The sequence below is a fragment of the Acartia tonsa genome, chromosome 12, assembly GCF_053477335.1.
Source record: "Acartia tonsa isolate MP-2025a chromosome 12, ASM5347733v1, whole genome shotgun sequence".
NCBI classification, from domain to species: domain Eukaryota; kingdom Metazoa; phylum Arthropoda; class Copepoda; order Calanoida; family Acartiidae; genus Acartia; species Acartia tonsa.
The window spans coordinates 3,701,160-3,714,901 of record NC_137271.1 but is presented as its reverse complement, the minus strand read 5'-3'; the positions used below and the strand labels follow the sequence as shown (position 1 = coordinate 3,714,901).

The 13,742-nt window shown below is 31.5% G+C and overlaps 2 protein-coding genes across 2 annotated transcripts in view; both read right to left on the bottom strand.

Annotated features, from left to right (window-relative positions):
• Positions 1 to 2,657: 2,657 nt before the first annotated feature.
• Positions 2,658 to 11,676, bottom strand: LOC145333136 (uncharacterized). Its single transcript, XM_080178288.1, has 13 exons — positions 11,541 to 11,676; positions 11,021 to 11,084; positions 10,528 to 10,661; positions 9,670 to 9,733; positions 8,805 to 8,893; positions 8,335 to 8,400; positions 7,740 to 7,846; positions 7,272 to 7,306; positions 5,478 to 5,558; positions 4,983 to 5,071; positions 4,317 to 4,449; positions 3,703 to 3,768; positions 2,658 to 3,131 (listed from the first exon to the last, which is right to left on the bottom strand). The coding sequence occupies exons 1-13, from the start codon at positions 11,603 to 11,605 to the stop codon at positions 2,934 to 2,936; spliced, it is 1,191 nt and encodes a 396-aa protein (XP_080034414.1). The 5' UTR covers positions 11,606 to 11,676; the 3' UTR covers positions 2,658 to 2,933.
• A 137-nt stretch (positions 11,677 to 11,813) lies between these two features.
• The window catches only part of LOC145333134 (uncharacterized), a 32,137-nt gene continuing 30,208 nt past the window's right edge, over positions 11,814 to 13,742 (bottom strand). Inside the window, exon 3 of the mRNA XM_080178286.1 lies at positions 11,814 to 12,524. Within this exon, the coding sequence (XP_080034412.1) occupies positions 12,103 to 12,524 (422 nt within the window). The 3' untranslated portion in view covers positions 11,814 to 12,102. The remainder of the gene's footprint in view (positions 12,525 to 13,742) is intronic.

The window sequence follows — 13,742 nt, the reverse complement described above, 5'->3', positions numbered from 1 at the left end:
ACATATCATATCCTGTTACTTTATTATAAGAATTGTAAAATTATTTGCATTATAAACTTAACTAGTTAAATACACACAATATTACTTTCCTTTAGTATTTTACTTTTGACAAGCAGACAAAGTGAAAGAAGCAAATGTTCAATTGTCATTAAGAATGATATAAAACCAGGGGTGTATATTCTACATGGGATCCCCTGCTCAGAGGGGGGGGGGGGAATAAAAAATAAGTGGTTGGAGGGAAAAAAAATGTAAAAATTAAGAAAACTAAAAACATTTTTTCCATTTCCCCCCCCTCCTTGGTGAAAAAAACTTTAAAAAATGTGTGGTAGGAGGGATAAAATAAATAAAATATAGAGTTCTATAAATATTTTTCCATTTTCCCCCTACTGGGTGAGAAAAAACTAGGGGGAGAGAAAAATAAAAAATTTTGTAGCAGGGGAAAAAAAATAAATCTTGTGCAGAATATACACCCCTGTATAAAACCCTGAAAACTTTTTTCAAAAATAATCATGTGTCTTCTGTTGCATTAAACATCAATACTAATAATGTAACGTATGTAACGTTTTAAATAACAGAAAATAATCAACTAATTTTTCTTCTTTAATATTGACAGTTTAATTAGCTTTATAATTCTGAGCAGGCTCTTCTTTAATCACTATTAAGAGATTCTTCTTACTACATTCATGAGATTGGAAACTTCATCATTATGAACTTGAACAGGTTCTTCATTAGTTGTAAAAACATCATTATCTGAAGTTTCTTCTTCTGCAATTTTTTCTTTCATATCTTTTCCACAATTTCTTTGATTATCATATGAGAACACATACTGGAGAGAAACTAATTTCACATGACTATAGTTTCTCTCCAGTATGTGTTCTCACATAAACATCTTTATTTTCTTATCATGTGTTTTCAAGTGTCTTATGAGGACACATATTATATATAATGAAAGCCATTTTCTTTTAATATATGCTGTATGACATTTAGTCAATCAAGCAGTAGAGATTATCATATGAGAACACATACTTGAGAGAAACTAATTTTACATGAATATGGTTCTCACATTAACATCTGTACTTTCATATTGTGTCTTTTCAAGTGTCTTAAGAGAACTCATATTATATATGAGGAAAGCCATTTTCATGTAACATATGCTGTATGGCATTTAGTCAATCAAGAAGTATAGATTATCATATGAGAACACATCTGTATTTTCATATTGTGTCTTTTCAAGTGTCTTATGAGAACACATATTATATATGAGGAAAGCTATTTTCATGTAATAAATGCTGTATAGCTTTGAGTCAATCAAGTAGTGTAGAGTATCATATGAGAACACATCTGAATTTTCATATCATGTGTTTTCAAGTGTCTTAAGAGAACTCATATTATTTATGAGGAAAGCTATTTTCATGTGATATAAGCTGTATGACATTTAGTTAATCAAGTAGTAGAGATTATCATATGAGAACACATACTGGAGAGAAACTAATTTTACATGACTATGGTTTCTCTTCAGTATGTGTTCTCACATAAACATCTTTGTCTTGACTTGTTGCGAATATTTCGTATGAATATGCGATGTAAGCTCCTTTTATCTAATTTCCATTATTCTTTGCTGTTTCTATTCCTACAGTGGATCAGGCACAAACCTAGAATATTAAATATCATGTAAATAATATATTATAGTTTTAGTTGTATTAATCTTTTAATTTAAATTTCTTTGTTTTCATTTACTTTTATACTGGAGAATATAATTGCATATAATATTTAGATTAGGCAATGAATTGTGAAATTGTTATCTTCTAGAATAACTTCTGTGGGGTCTTAATGATTCACCATTTAAGAGCGAGAGATGAACAATTTATCATTTAAAGTAATAAAATAAGAGACTTTTATAGATTAATTCGTGAACCGGCAAAATGAACAACAAAGGTGAGTTTTAAAATATTTTCTTTACGTCTACAAGAGAAGTAATGCCGCGACAATTAACAGTTTCACGGCATTTTCGCATTTGAAGTGGCCAAGTTAGAATAAAACTAAATGCAAAGAAGTACATTTTTCTTTAAAATGTATTTATTTATAAAAATGTCGTCGTTGCACCCAAAAGAAAATGTCGTCATTGATTTTGAATGTAATAATGTAAGAAGCAAGATAATATAAGTTTTACAAAATAATGCTACTTCTATATATTATGATACATCTGAAACTATTAAGAGACCCAAGTTCTGACTGGTAACACCAAGAAAATTTTCGCAGATGACTGAATTAAAAAGATTTAATAATAAAATAAAAGGTATAATTTTCTTGAAGATTCATCAAAAGATAAAGTAAACATATACTTTTTTTTGATTAATAAATTAGGTAAAACATCAATCGAAAAAATATAATGCATTAACCAATGCAAAAGTAAATTAAATTCTTTAACTTTATTCAGATCAGTTAGGATTCAGATTTAAAAGTAAAGTGCCAAAACAAAATTTTAAAAAAGATTTTACAAAAAGAATTGAATCAGTATCTTTGAAAGTCCGTAGCTCCACCCCCTAGATTTTAAATGTATCAAAACGGACTTCAGAACAATCATAGAATAGCTTGGCTCTTAGAATAACTTACTTTACAATTGTCTGTTATATGTAGTATAGCCGACCCATTTTCAGTTTCTGAAATATGTATTTTGAGTCAGATATACCTAATAATTTGGTAAAAAATACAAAAATATAAAATCTAATTAAAAGTAAATCACGCGATTTAAAAATATATATATTGTTACAAATGCCATGCCAAATTTCAGTGTTGTAACTCTTTCTTTTCTTTTCTTTGACTTTTAGTTTTGATTTTAAAAAGTGTCACATACACCACCCCCCCCCCCCCCCCCTTTTACATTTCAATGTCTCCTCCCTCCCATTATGCTATTTAATCATCTATTTTTATGACTATTGTTCATTGTTATATTCTTCTAAGTATTTGAGCACATAGGCCCGTATTTTTTGTTCATATATTTTAGTAATAGAAAGATTTTTGACTGAAGTATTTGTCTGAATAAAATCATTCAGAAGTTCAGCTTTCATTGATTTGGTGAATTTCTGAGCAAAGTTGATGTATTCTTCTTTTGTCAAGGCTTTGTTTCCCTCCTGAAATAAGTAAAGCCAATGATTGATAGATAATAGATAGATACAACAAAAATGAAAACAGCCATTGTTTAAATAAAGTATGCATGGATTATGAATAAAACCTGGCAATAAAAAATTATGATTTACTTATACAGTTGTACCTATTTGTTAAAGGAATCATTATACATATAAGTAGGTAGGTATTCATTTAAGTTAATATTGTTAATTACAAGCTAGATTTTTCATAAAAGTTGAAACTCATTTGATAGAAATAAACTTTAAAAACGCTTTAACAGTTTTTTTCTGTAGTAAAGGATCTCCTTTTGAACCGATATAGTTATCCTTTACAGTAAAGCTTCTTAAAGTTCCAGGATCCAGGGAAGTTTATTGCAATTTGATGGGTATCTCATTCTCCATCCTCTAGAGAGAAATCGCTCCTAGGAAAAATAATTCTTGCTGCCATTCCAAACAATGGTCAAGTTACCCCCCCCCCCCCCCCACCAACATTCACTCGCATGTCTGTAGAGGCCTCTAGGGGGCACAGCCGCAGCTGGTATTAAATAAATGATAATAGAAAAAAAAGTATATATACCTTATACTCCGCGGCAGTTGGATAATGTGTGTTCAAACAGGATTTTACAACCTCAGCCACATCTCTCTAGTAAAAGATATTCATGAAAACTCATATCTTTGAAAATTTCTACATGGATTGGCAGACACACAGATAAACATTTTACAAGTCCTTGAAAACATACAGATTGAATAAGAATAGAAAAATTAACTGCCATTTTCAAAATTAAGATGTTTCACCGCAGGTGTTAGGCATAGGAAAACAAGGATGACAACATCCATTAAAGAGAGGCTCTTAAACGGTAGGACAAACAAACATTTACAACCGAATAAGCAAAATGTATAAGTCTAAATAAAATTGTAAGTAGATTTGTTTCAAAGCTCTAAATACAGGATAATGTATTGTTTAGTAATGACATACTTAAATTTTTATCATATAAAAATTTGTTGTCAAATAAGTTTAAAATCAACATGTTATAAATGGGCGTACGGAATTTATATTAACGATTATTGAGTTGCTACGCCTCCTAAATTACGCACGTACGGAACGACCGTAATGGTTTTAAAAACTAATCTACTAACTAGCGCAGTGCTTTTTTGGGGGGAAAGCATCAATAAATATTAATGGGTACCTACCTTGAATTGTTTTTTGATTTGATCATCAGAAAGCTGTGGTTTCACCTCAAAGTTGTGCATTTCCGACAGCTGTGGTTGTACTGACACTTGTTGTTCAGGTTCAGCAATATCATCATCAGGAGCTGCTATGTCACTAAATAAACAACACATTTATCATCCATTGTCTTATCCCTTTAGATCCCTGATTATTTACCCTAATCAGCTGCTATGTCACTAAATAAACAACACTTTATTTCCCCGAGATAGTCAATCAATCACAATTTTTCTTCAAACTTTAAAAAGAATTTCAAAATGCAAAAGGGTTTTTCGGTGGTTTCCCTCAAAGTGTCCAGAGACCACACAAAACCTCACCATCTACCTTATTTTTAAAACAAACAATGTAGTAGGGGGGTGGGGAAGAGTGAGTAGATTTGTTACCTTATGGGTAGCCCTTCATCTATAGGCACAGCAAGGGTTCAACCCCGTGGTGTGCACATGTTTTTTTTCTAGGGGGTGCAAACCATGAAGGGGTGAAAAGGGGGAAAAGGGTCTTTTTCAATTTTAAGAAGGTGTTGCCGAAACAAAATATTATCAAACAAACAGAGATCTAAATCTTTTTTCAATGTGATTATATTAGTATCATTAAGATTGCAATAAAATAGATAATATAAAATATTTTGTAGGTACCTATGATCAAATTTCATTTTCTTGTTTGGAATTAGATAATCATTCTCAAGTTTGGGTTTAGCTTTCATTTCAGGTAACTCACGAGAACTCTAAAAATAACAAGATTAGTGAAAAGTTTAAATACTTTTTACAAGATTAGGTACTGTCTTTTTGAGTAGGCATATAATAATCATAGAACGTGTGGAAATTAATTTCCAATAAGACTTTGAAACCGATTAATATCCACTGGATTAGAACTGTTTCTCAGCCAAACTGAAAAATCATGTAGAGTTATGTATTGCGAACAATTTTCCACAAATGTTTAAATGAAAAGCATAAAATTAATACCAGTTTTGTCAGCCTCGAAGGTTTTAATCATATAATTTTAATTTTAATATCCGCGGAAAGCTGCCTGTATACGTTGCGATAAATATGTATTCAAACTTAAGTGGGACAAACAGTAAATATTTGTTTGGAAGAAAAAAACTTAAAAGGCAATTTAAGATGAAGACTCACCCTTAATTCTTTATTTTTGACTTTTTCATATAATATTTCATTATGAACTTGGCAGATGTTCCCATAATCTTCTCTCAGATCCTAAACATATAATATTTCATTATCAACTTGACAGATGTTACCATAATCTTCTCTCAGATCCTAAACATATAATATTTCATTATGAACTTGGCAGATATTACCATAATCTTCTCTCAGATCCTAAACATATAATATTTCATCGTGAACTTGGCAGATATTACCATAATCTTCTCTCAGATCCTAAACATATAATATTTCATCGTGAACTTGGCAGATGTTCCCATAATCTTCTCTCAGATCCTAAACATATAATATTTCATCGTGAACTTGGCAGATATTACCATAATCTTCTCTCAGATCCTAAACATATAATATTTCATCGTGAACTTGGCAGATGTTCCCATAATCTTCTCTCAGATCCTAAACATATAATATTTCATTATGAACCTGGCAGATGTTACCATAATCTTCTCTCAGATCCTAAACATATAATATTTCATCGTGAGCTTGGCAGATGTTCCCATAATCTTCTCTCAGATCCTAAACATATAATATTTCATCGTGAACTTGGCAGATGTTCCCATAATCTTCTCTCAGATCCTAAACATATAATATTTCATCGTGAACTTGGCAGATGTTCCCATAATCTTCTCTCAGATCCTAAACATATAATATTTCATTATGAACTTGGCAGATGTTCCCATAATCTTCTCTCAGATCCTAAACATATAATATTTCATTATGAACTTAGCAGATGTTCCCATAATCTTCTCTCAGATCCTAAACATATAATATTTCATCGTGAACTTGGCAGATATTACCATAATCTTCTCTCAGATCCTAAACATATAATATTTCATCGTGAACTTGGCAGATGTTCCCATAATCTTCTCTCAGATCCTAAACATATAATATTTCATCGTGAACTTGGCAGATATTACCATAATCTTCTCTCAGATCCTAAACATATAATATTTCATCGTGAACTTGGCAGATGTTCCCATAATCTTCTCTCAGATCCTAAACATATAATATTTCATTATGAACTTGGCAGATGTTCCCATAATCTTCTCTCAGATCCTAAACATATAATATTTCATTATGAACTTGGCAGATGTTACCATAATCTTCTCTCAGATCCTAAACATATAATATTTCATCGTGAACTTGGCAGATGTTACCATAATCTTCTCTCAGGTCCTAAACAGTAAACAATCAAAGCTAGATGTAAGGGTAATCTAAGAATTTTAGAATCAACAAAGACTCTTTAGTCTATAGGCAAAATAGCTATTGATTATTGAATATTGATATTTGAAAGACTTATCAGTTATCATTTTTCTTCTATAGTATTAGCTATTAAAGGGCAACTTTTTAAATTAAGACATTTTTGAGCGGATTTTCCGTAAAGGCCAGTTTTTTAAGAATTTAAAAAAGGAATAGAATTCTAAAATTTGGTACGGCAGTTGCGCTTTTGATACAATGAACTTTGAAGAAACGGCAGCAAAACCGCCGCTGTCGCCAGCCAAAAAATTATAAACCCGGCAAATCCCCGTTATACCCCATTAAAGCAATTGCAATTAACTCTCTATTAAAAAAAACTCTCCATTAACAAAAACTATTGAAGCTTATTGAAAAATATAAAGAAACAACGCAATCAATATTAACAATATCTAGAAGTATACCTAAACAAAAAGTCCTTAAATATTTCCCAAAATTTCTTGATTAATGGTCGTTCAATCATAAATAAGGTCTTTCCAGAAAATTATTATTTACCTCCTTGTGTTGTTGGACATAACTTGTAACAGTTTCTAAAAACAAAAAAAAAGTTTACTAATAAAAAATGGATGATAATATTCATGAACAAATCCGACAGTCGGTCAGGTGAGTACTTACAAAAATGACAAGGCTGCTAATTTATAAAAATATGGGATATTATTGAATTCAGAATTAGCAACAAGGGCGTCCAATCGGGGATGGGTGATTAACCTTCCCCTTCCTCAAATGATTTTCAGGGTGGCAAGAAGAACATCCAAGTGTGGAGGAGGGGATTAAAGTGGTGTTCACTCCCCCCCCCTCCCCCCACTAAAATAAAAAGCATTCAAAAAAAATTTTTAAATGGTTTATGGAAAAAAATACCTACTCATTTCTTTATTTCAAAAAGTTATAAAAATCATTGCAGAGATAGCATCTTGTTAAAACAAAAAAATGGACAGTACTTATAGAAGAGCATGGCTAACATACCTAATTTGACACAATGAAGAACATTCTGGTCTTCCTGGATCCAGGCTGCTCTGTGCTTCAGGCAAAATATGTGTCTGCTCATAAACCCAGCATCCCCTTGCTCATTTCTAGATTGATATATAGATAGAAAAACCAATGAATGCTGAGTTAAAATATGTTTTTGCTTAAATACCTAACATACCCTTGTTCATTTCTAGATAGAAATATAGATAGATAGATATATCAGGATAGATAAATATATGAAAAAAAGATGGATAGAAAGATAAAACGCATGAATGCTGAGTTAAAATACCCAACATCCCCTTGTTTATTTCTAGATAGACAAGTTGATAGATGGAAAGATAGATAGATGGATGTACATACAGATAGATAAAAATAAATGCTGAATATAAGACATGTGTTGCTCCAGAAAGCAAAAATAGAATATTAAATAGTAACAAATTAATACAAAACAGACTAATATATTTTTAGATAGATTTATGTTTAAATTGATGGATAATTACATAGGATAGAATTGAAGATAGTAAATATATTTATGGATTTTTAGGTAGGTACCTAGATAAAATATAGAATATGTTTGAAATTAAATACTCACTTGCAATTTTGGAGTCTACAGTGGTACAAAGGCTTTCTGTCATTTGTTGTAAATTCTGTTATATACCTTAATATATATATATACATATATCATTTTAATCATCTTGAGAAGTGGAAACTCTTAGCATTAAGCAAGTGCAATATAATATGGGTGGTTTAACCTTAGTTTTAGAGGTAATGAAGTCAAACCTTTAATAATGAGCTTGTTATTTCTCAAACTAGAAAATTCTTTCATAAAAAACGGCGGCGAAACCTTAGACCCACAAAAAATCATAGGTAGGTAATTTCTTTCCAAATTAAACAATTTTGAATCAAGTTGAGACCATGTTATTTTTTAAAAATATATAACCCTGCGGGAACGGAGGAGGGGTATTCTCATTTCTTTGGATATCTTTTTTGCTGATTTTTTTTGTAATAAAAATTGCCATTCTATTGATAATTGACCTATCCATGTATCCCTATACATAATACCTGAGTCCACATATTTCTTTTCTTTGCTTTTCCAGGACAGAATAAAGATCATACTGAGGGTCATTATCCTCGCTTTCAGGGTCAGGTTTCTATAATAATAATATTCATATTTCCAGGACAGAATAAAGATAATACTGAGGGTCATTATCCTCGCTTTCAGGGTCAGGTTTCTATAATAATAATATTCATATTTCCAGGACAGAATAAAGATAATACTGAGGGTCATTATCCTCGCTTTCAGGGTCAGGTTTCTATAATAATAATATTCATATTTCCAGGACAGAATAAAGATAATACTGAGGGTCATTATCCTCGCTTTCAGGGTCAGGTTTCTATAATAATAATATTCATATTTCCAAGACAGAATGAAGATCATACTGAGGATCATTATCCTCGCTTTCAGGGTCAGGTTTAATTTGTAATAACAATATTCATAGAGTAGCTCCGCTATTTCTAAACCCACGACAATGGCCTAAACGGTAGGTTGCCTGCTTGATAATGGGGAGGTGTCGGGTTCGAGTTTGGGCCTCAACGGGTTATACTAAAGACGTTACAAATATTACCTGCTTTGTCACCAATTGTGAAAGTATAGAGAATATTTTGGAAAATAAACAGGCGTAACTCATTAGGATTTCCAGATAGAAGTCTTGCAATCAAAGGGTTGCATAAGATTCAATTATGTTCTCTAGATGATGTCTTGAACCCCTGCCTCCCAAATCTTGGTCAACTGGCTGCCTTACTTACAAGGATGACAACTTCCGTTAATGCGATGCTCAAAATAAAAGAAATTGGACAAACAAAGAAAAAAAAGTAAACATCATTGCTCTCTATTATCTGTTTAGGTTTGTAAGAATGTGATGCTTACCATATTAAGTGAAGGATCATTTTTCAATTCTTGTTTATATTTTGCTACTACAGAACACGACTTCCTAAATTAAAATATATACTATAGTTAGGTATACAATAAATGTAAAAGTATAGACGTATAACCCAGACAACTAACTGGCCCAAGTTGTAAGGACCTTTTTCGTCTGCTAGCAAATTGCTTTGATCTTTTGTAGCAACTTGGCTGTGTTTAAATTTCCGAAGCTATTGGCTGATATTCAAAGATCCAATTGAAAGTCGGCACAGGGTCCCCGCCCAGCGGGTAGAATTGCATATAGCTTGTGCCCCCTCTATTCTTTTACTTCTTTTACAACATTTCTGTCTGGATTTATGACCAGTAGGATACTGTACACGGCTGAATCTATGGTTAAAACTTTTATACTTAGGTTATGAACGGGGCAAGGGATGGGAGGTTATGTTACTCCCACCCCCCCAATTTTCTCGTACTAAAAATTTAATACAACAAACATTTTGAATGGATGCACCTATAGAATATTTTCTTATATCAAAGCTATTAACTTGTAAATATTCATTTATTTTATCTAGAAGTATCGACTGACTTCAAAGGGTTAAGTAGGGGTAAGAAAAATAGCCTAAAGCCATCCAAATACTTAAATCTAAAAATAGAATAGCTTAAAACTATTCCTGGACCTATGTGAAGCTTCCCTAACGTGAAGAACTTGATCTTTGTTATTGAAATCTTAAAACTTTACTTCTTTATATAATGGGATAATAATTATGACCAGATCAATATTTTTTATTTTGGCTCTTAAAGCATTAGCCCGTCTGATTAAAATACTCTCGAAGACAAACATCCAACAGCTATGAAACCACTTACATAAAATGTTGAGATCCTTCACAATGAAATCGTAGAGTGATGATACTCGCCATATCACATTCACAGAGGAGACATCTAAAATATGATTGGATCCCAGTTTTCTTGTCCTTCTTCCCGTAACTTTCATCCAAACCCTGAACACATATTCTCAATTATTGGAAAAGAATAGATATATTCAACGCAAAATATTCTTGAATAGATTACTTTTTCTTGGGGCTTACTAATTAAAGAAATAAATTGATGTGAAAAAACAAGAATAGAACGAAGACAATTAGAGGATTTTTTGTAGGTATGTGTTTTGGAATACTTGTTTTCCTTTTAACCATGAAATTTTTTAATAACAGCTTCGTCCCTAGAGGCCTCTTGAGGCACTTAGGGAAATAATAAAAAAAGATAGGCATCAACAAACTTTTTTGTATGAGTAGGAAGGTTTTTTTTCATAGAGATCATAAGCTACAGACAACATGTTACTTTTATGAAAGAATGAACTTACTTCTTTTTGTTTTTCGAACATATCAACAGGATCCTTATGGAACATAGGGTCATCTCCCTTCCAACTAAAAATAATATAGAGGGGGAGGTAGGTTGTGCTAAAATTCCGTAAAGGTGTGCGTTTTAGGACTTAAAAACAGTAGTAGAACGAAAAAATTTATGTTAACTTAAAAATTTTTTGTCTATAATTCTTGTCAATGAAGAATACACATATTTAGTGAATATTATCCTTCTACTACTGTTTTTTAAGCCTTAAAACTAACACTTTTACGGAGTTTTGCCACAACCTACCTCCCCCTTTAGTTGGCTAGTCATAATTCTAACTTGTATTGTGTACATATTTTATACATTTAATTTAAATGTAAGTTATAAACAGAGAAATCTTAATTTGGTGATTCTGAATGTTAGAAACAGAGTATTTCTATTATTAATAATTCAATTTGAGTATTTACCCCTAGAAGTTATTATCAAAAGTAATGACAATATACATACATTTAAAGTTTTTAATTGAAAAACCTTACCGTAACTCTACTATTCCGGGAGCACTCACCACTTCATCCCCTTTTCTAATATAAGCCAATGGCATTTTGATTTGTATAAACAACAAGGTTTTTTTTCTGAAATTGAAGTCAATTGAATAATTTCAGGCTGAAAAATTATAATAAAAAGTATAATACAGTATTAAAAAGAAGCAACGACAATAATACACATTACACAAATATAAAACAAACAAAAATATTATATTTACAAAATGTTTCTTGAATTTTGAATTTATCTAGAAATTGAATTTTAATCAAAACAGAATAAGATTCATAGATATTGCGGGGGTTTATATTCTGCAAATTTGACCCTGTTAAAGGGGGGGGGGGGGTGGTAAAAAAAATTTAAAATATGAGGTTGGATGGAATAAAAAAAGTGTAAAAATTAAAAGAAATGAAAGCATTTTTCTCCCTTCTTTGGTGAAAAGTACTAAAAGAATATGTAGGAGGGGGGAAAATAAGAATAAAATAAAGAGTTTTAAAAATATTTTTCTAAATGAATCTTGTGCAGAATATTCACTTCTTAGATATTGTATTCTTTGTTTTAATTATCAGGAATATCATCACCATTTTCTTCTTTTATTTTGACAGTGTCATAAGCATTATCATTCTGAGAAGCCATCGCTTTAATAGAGAGAGAATCATTACCAAATGTTTCTTTTTCCTTAATTTTTGCTTTCATATTAGAGAGATAATCACCAGTTTCTTCTTCTTTTATATTGACAGTGTCAAAAGCATTATCATTCTGAGCAGCCACCTTTTTAATAGGTAGAGAATCCTTATCAAGTGTTTCTTTTTCCTTGATTTCTACTTTCACATTGGAGGGATAATAATCAGTTTCTTCTTCTTTTATATTGACAGTGTCATAAGCATTATCATTCTGAGCAGCCACCGCTTTAATAGACAGAGAATCATTATCAAGTTTTTCTTTTTCCTTAATTTCTACTTTCACATTGGAGAGATAATTGTGTGTGCGAATGGGGCGTTTGTCCATATTTAGGTATGGAGACCGCTCTTCTATGAGTACTACTAAAACCTAATTTTAATGCAATACACATAGACATTCTCATCGTCGGTTCGCTTGTTTAGAATGCTTAACCCTCTATTCCCACAAGTATAATACGAATTTGGTTGAGCTGGTGGAAGCTCAACAAAAGACCCACGCGAAGTATTATGTTGCTTTAACCTAAGAATAAATGGTTGGTTTTGATATTCGATCAGAATCATATAAGTATATTAAGTATTAAGGAAGGAAAACGTTTTTATAAAGTGTATTTATATCACAAGTGCATAAGTTAAGTATGGGAATATTTACAGGATAAGTGTTAAAATTATAAGTAGAGTAGGACAGAAATGTGCCCTAAGTCCCAAGCAGTGAATTGTGCTAAGTGTTAGAGTTCTAACATAAGGCCTGAGCTCAATTCATGCTAAGTACTAAGGGGCCTAAATTTAAACTACAATGCATGCCAAACAACTAAGTCATTACCTTTTAAAGCCAGAAAGAGAAGTTGATGGTAGGAGAGTTAGTAAATAACTGAATAAATTCAAGAGGTACATGCTATAACATTAGCTCTGGACCAGGATTTTAGTGTTTGTCTGTGCAATTAAATATCTGTGTGTTAATATGTGACGTAAATCAGGCATGGTTGTAGGCATACATATATGTACTGGTTGTTTATATGATTACATTAACTATAAACATAATATCTTTAATAAACATATACTATTAGCAAATCACATACAGATTACCATGAATAGGCTGTCGTTACCCGTATTTGGTGTCATATAGGTAGAGACAGGCCTATGAATGCATAAATTGATACAACTAATGCCTTGGGCCTAGCTAAAGTAATTGTGTCTTGCCCCTGAGTGCTACTAGTTAATTGCAGGGCACGTGTCAATCAAAGGTTCATAATATGATCTATAAAGTGTTGATTCTATATCAAGCATAGATAGATAGTTGTGGATGCGAAGCATTTCTGTAAAAGTCTCATATGTACGTTCAAAGAATTTGAAAATTGAGGATCGCATCTCCAATGGGGGTAAGTTGTAAAAAAAAAGAAAAAAGAGAAAAAGAAAAAGTTTAGTAGTCCCAGTATATAGGCATATATAATAAACTATAAATGTATTCCAAGCTAAGTTAAATACGCTTTCCATTAAGAAAGTATGATTTGCGTATTTTCA

What these genes read in the sequence shown, in the direction of transcription:
- LOC145333136 (XM_080178288.1), bottom strand. Translation starts at nt 11,605, where the DNA reads ATGCCATTGGCTTATATTAGAAAAGGGGATGAAGTGGTGAGTGCTCCC. An exon ending in TGTTCGAAAAACAAAAAGAA is followed by an intron (nt 10,662 to 11,020) that starts GTAAGTTCATTC and finishes ATATGTGTTCAG; the next exon opens with GGTTTGGATGAAAGTTACGG. An exon ending in TCTTCATTGTGTCAAATTAG is followed by an intron (nt 7,307 to 7,739) that starts GTATGTTAGCCA and finishes TTTTGTTTTTAG; the next exon opens with AAACTGTTACAAGTTATGTC.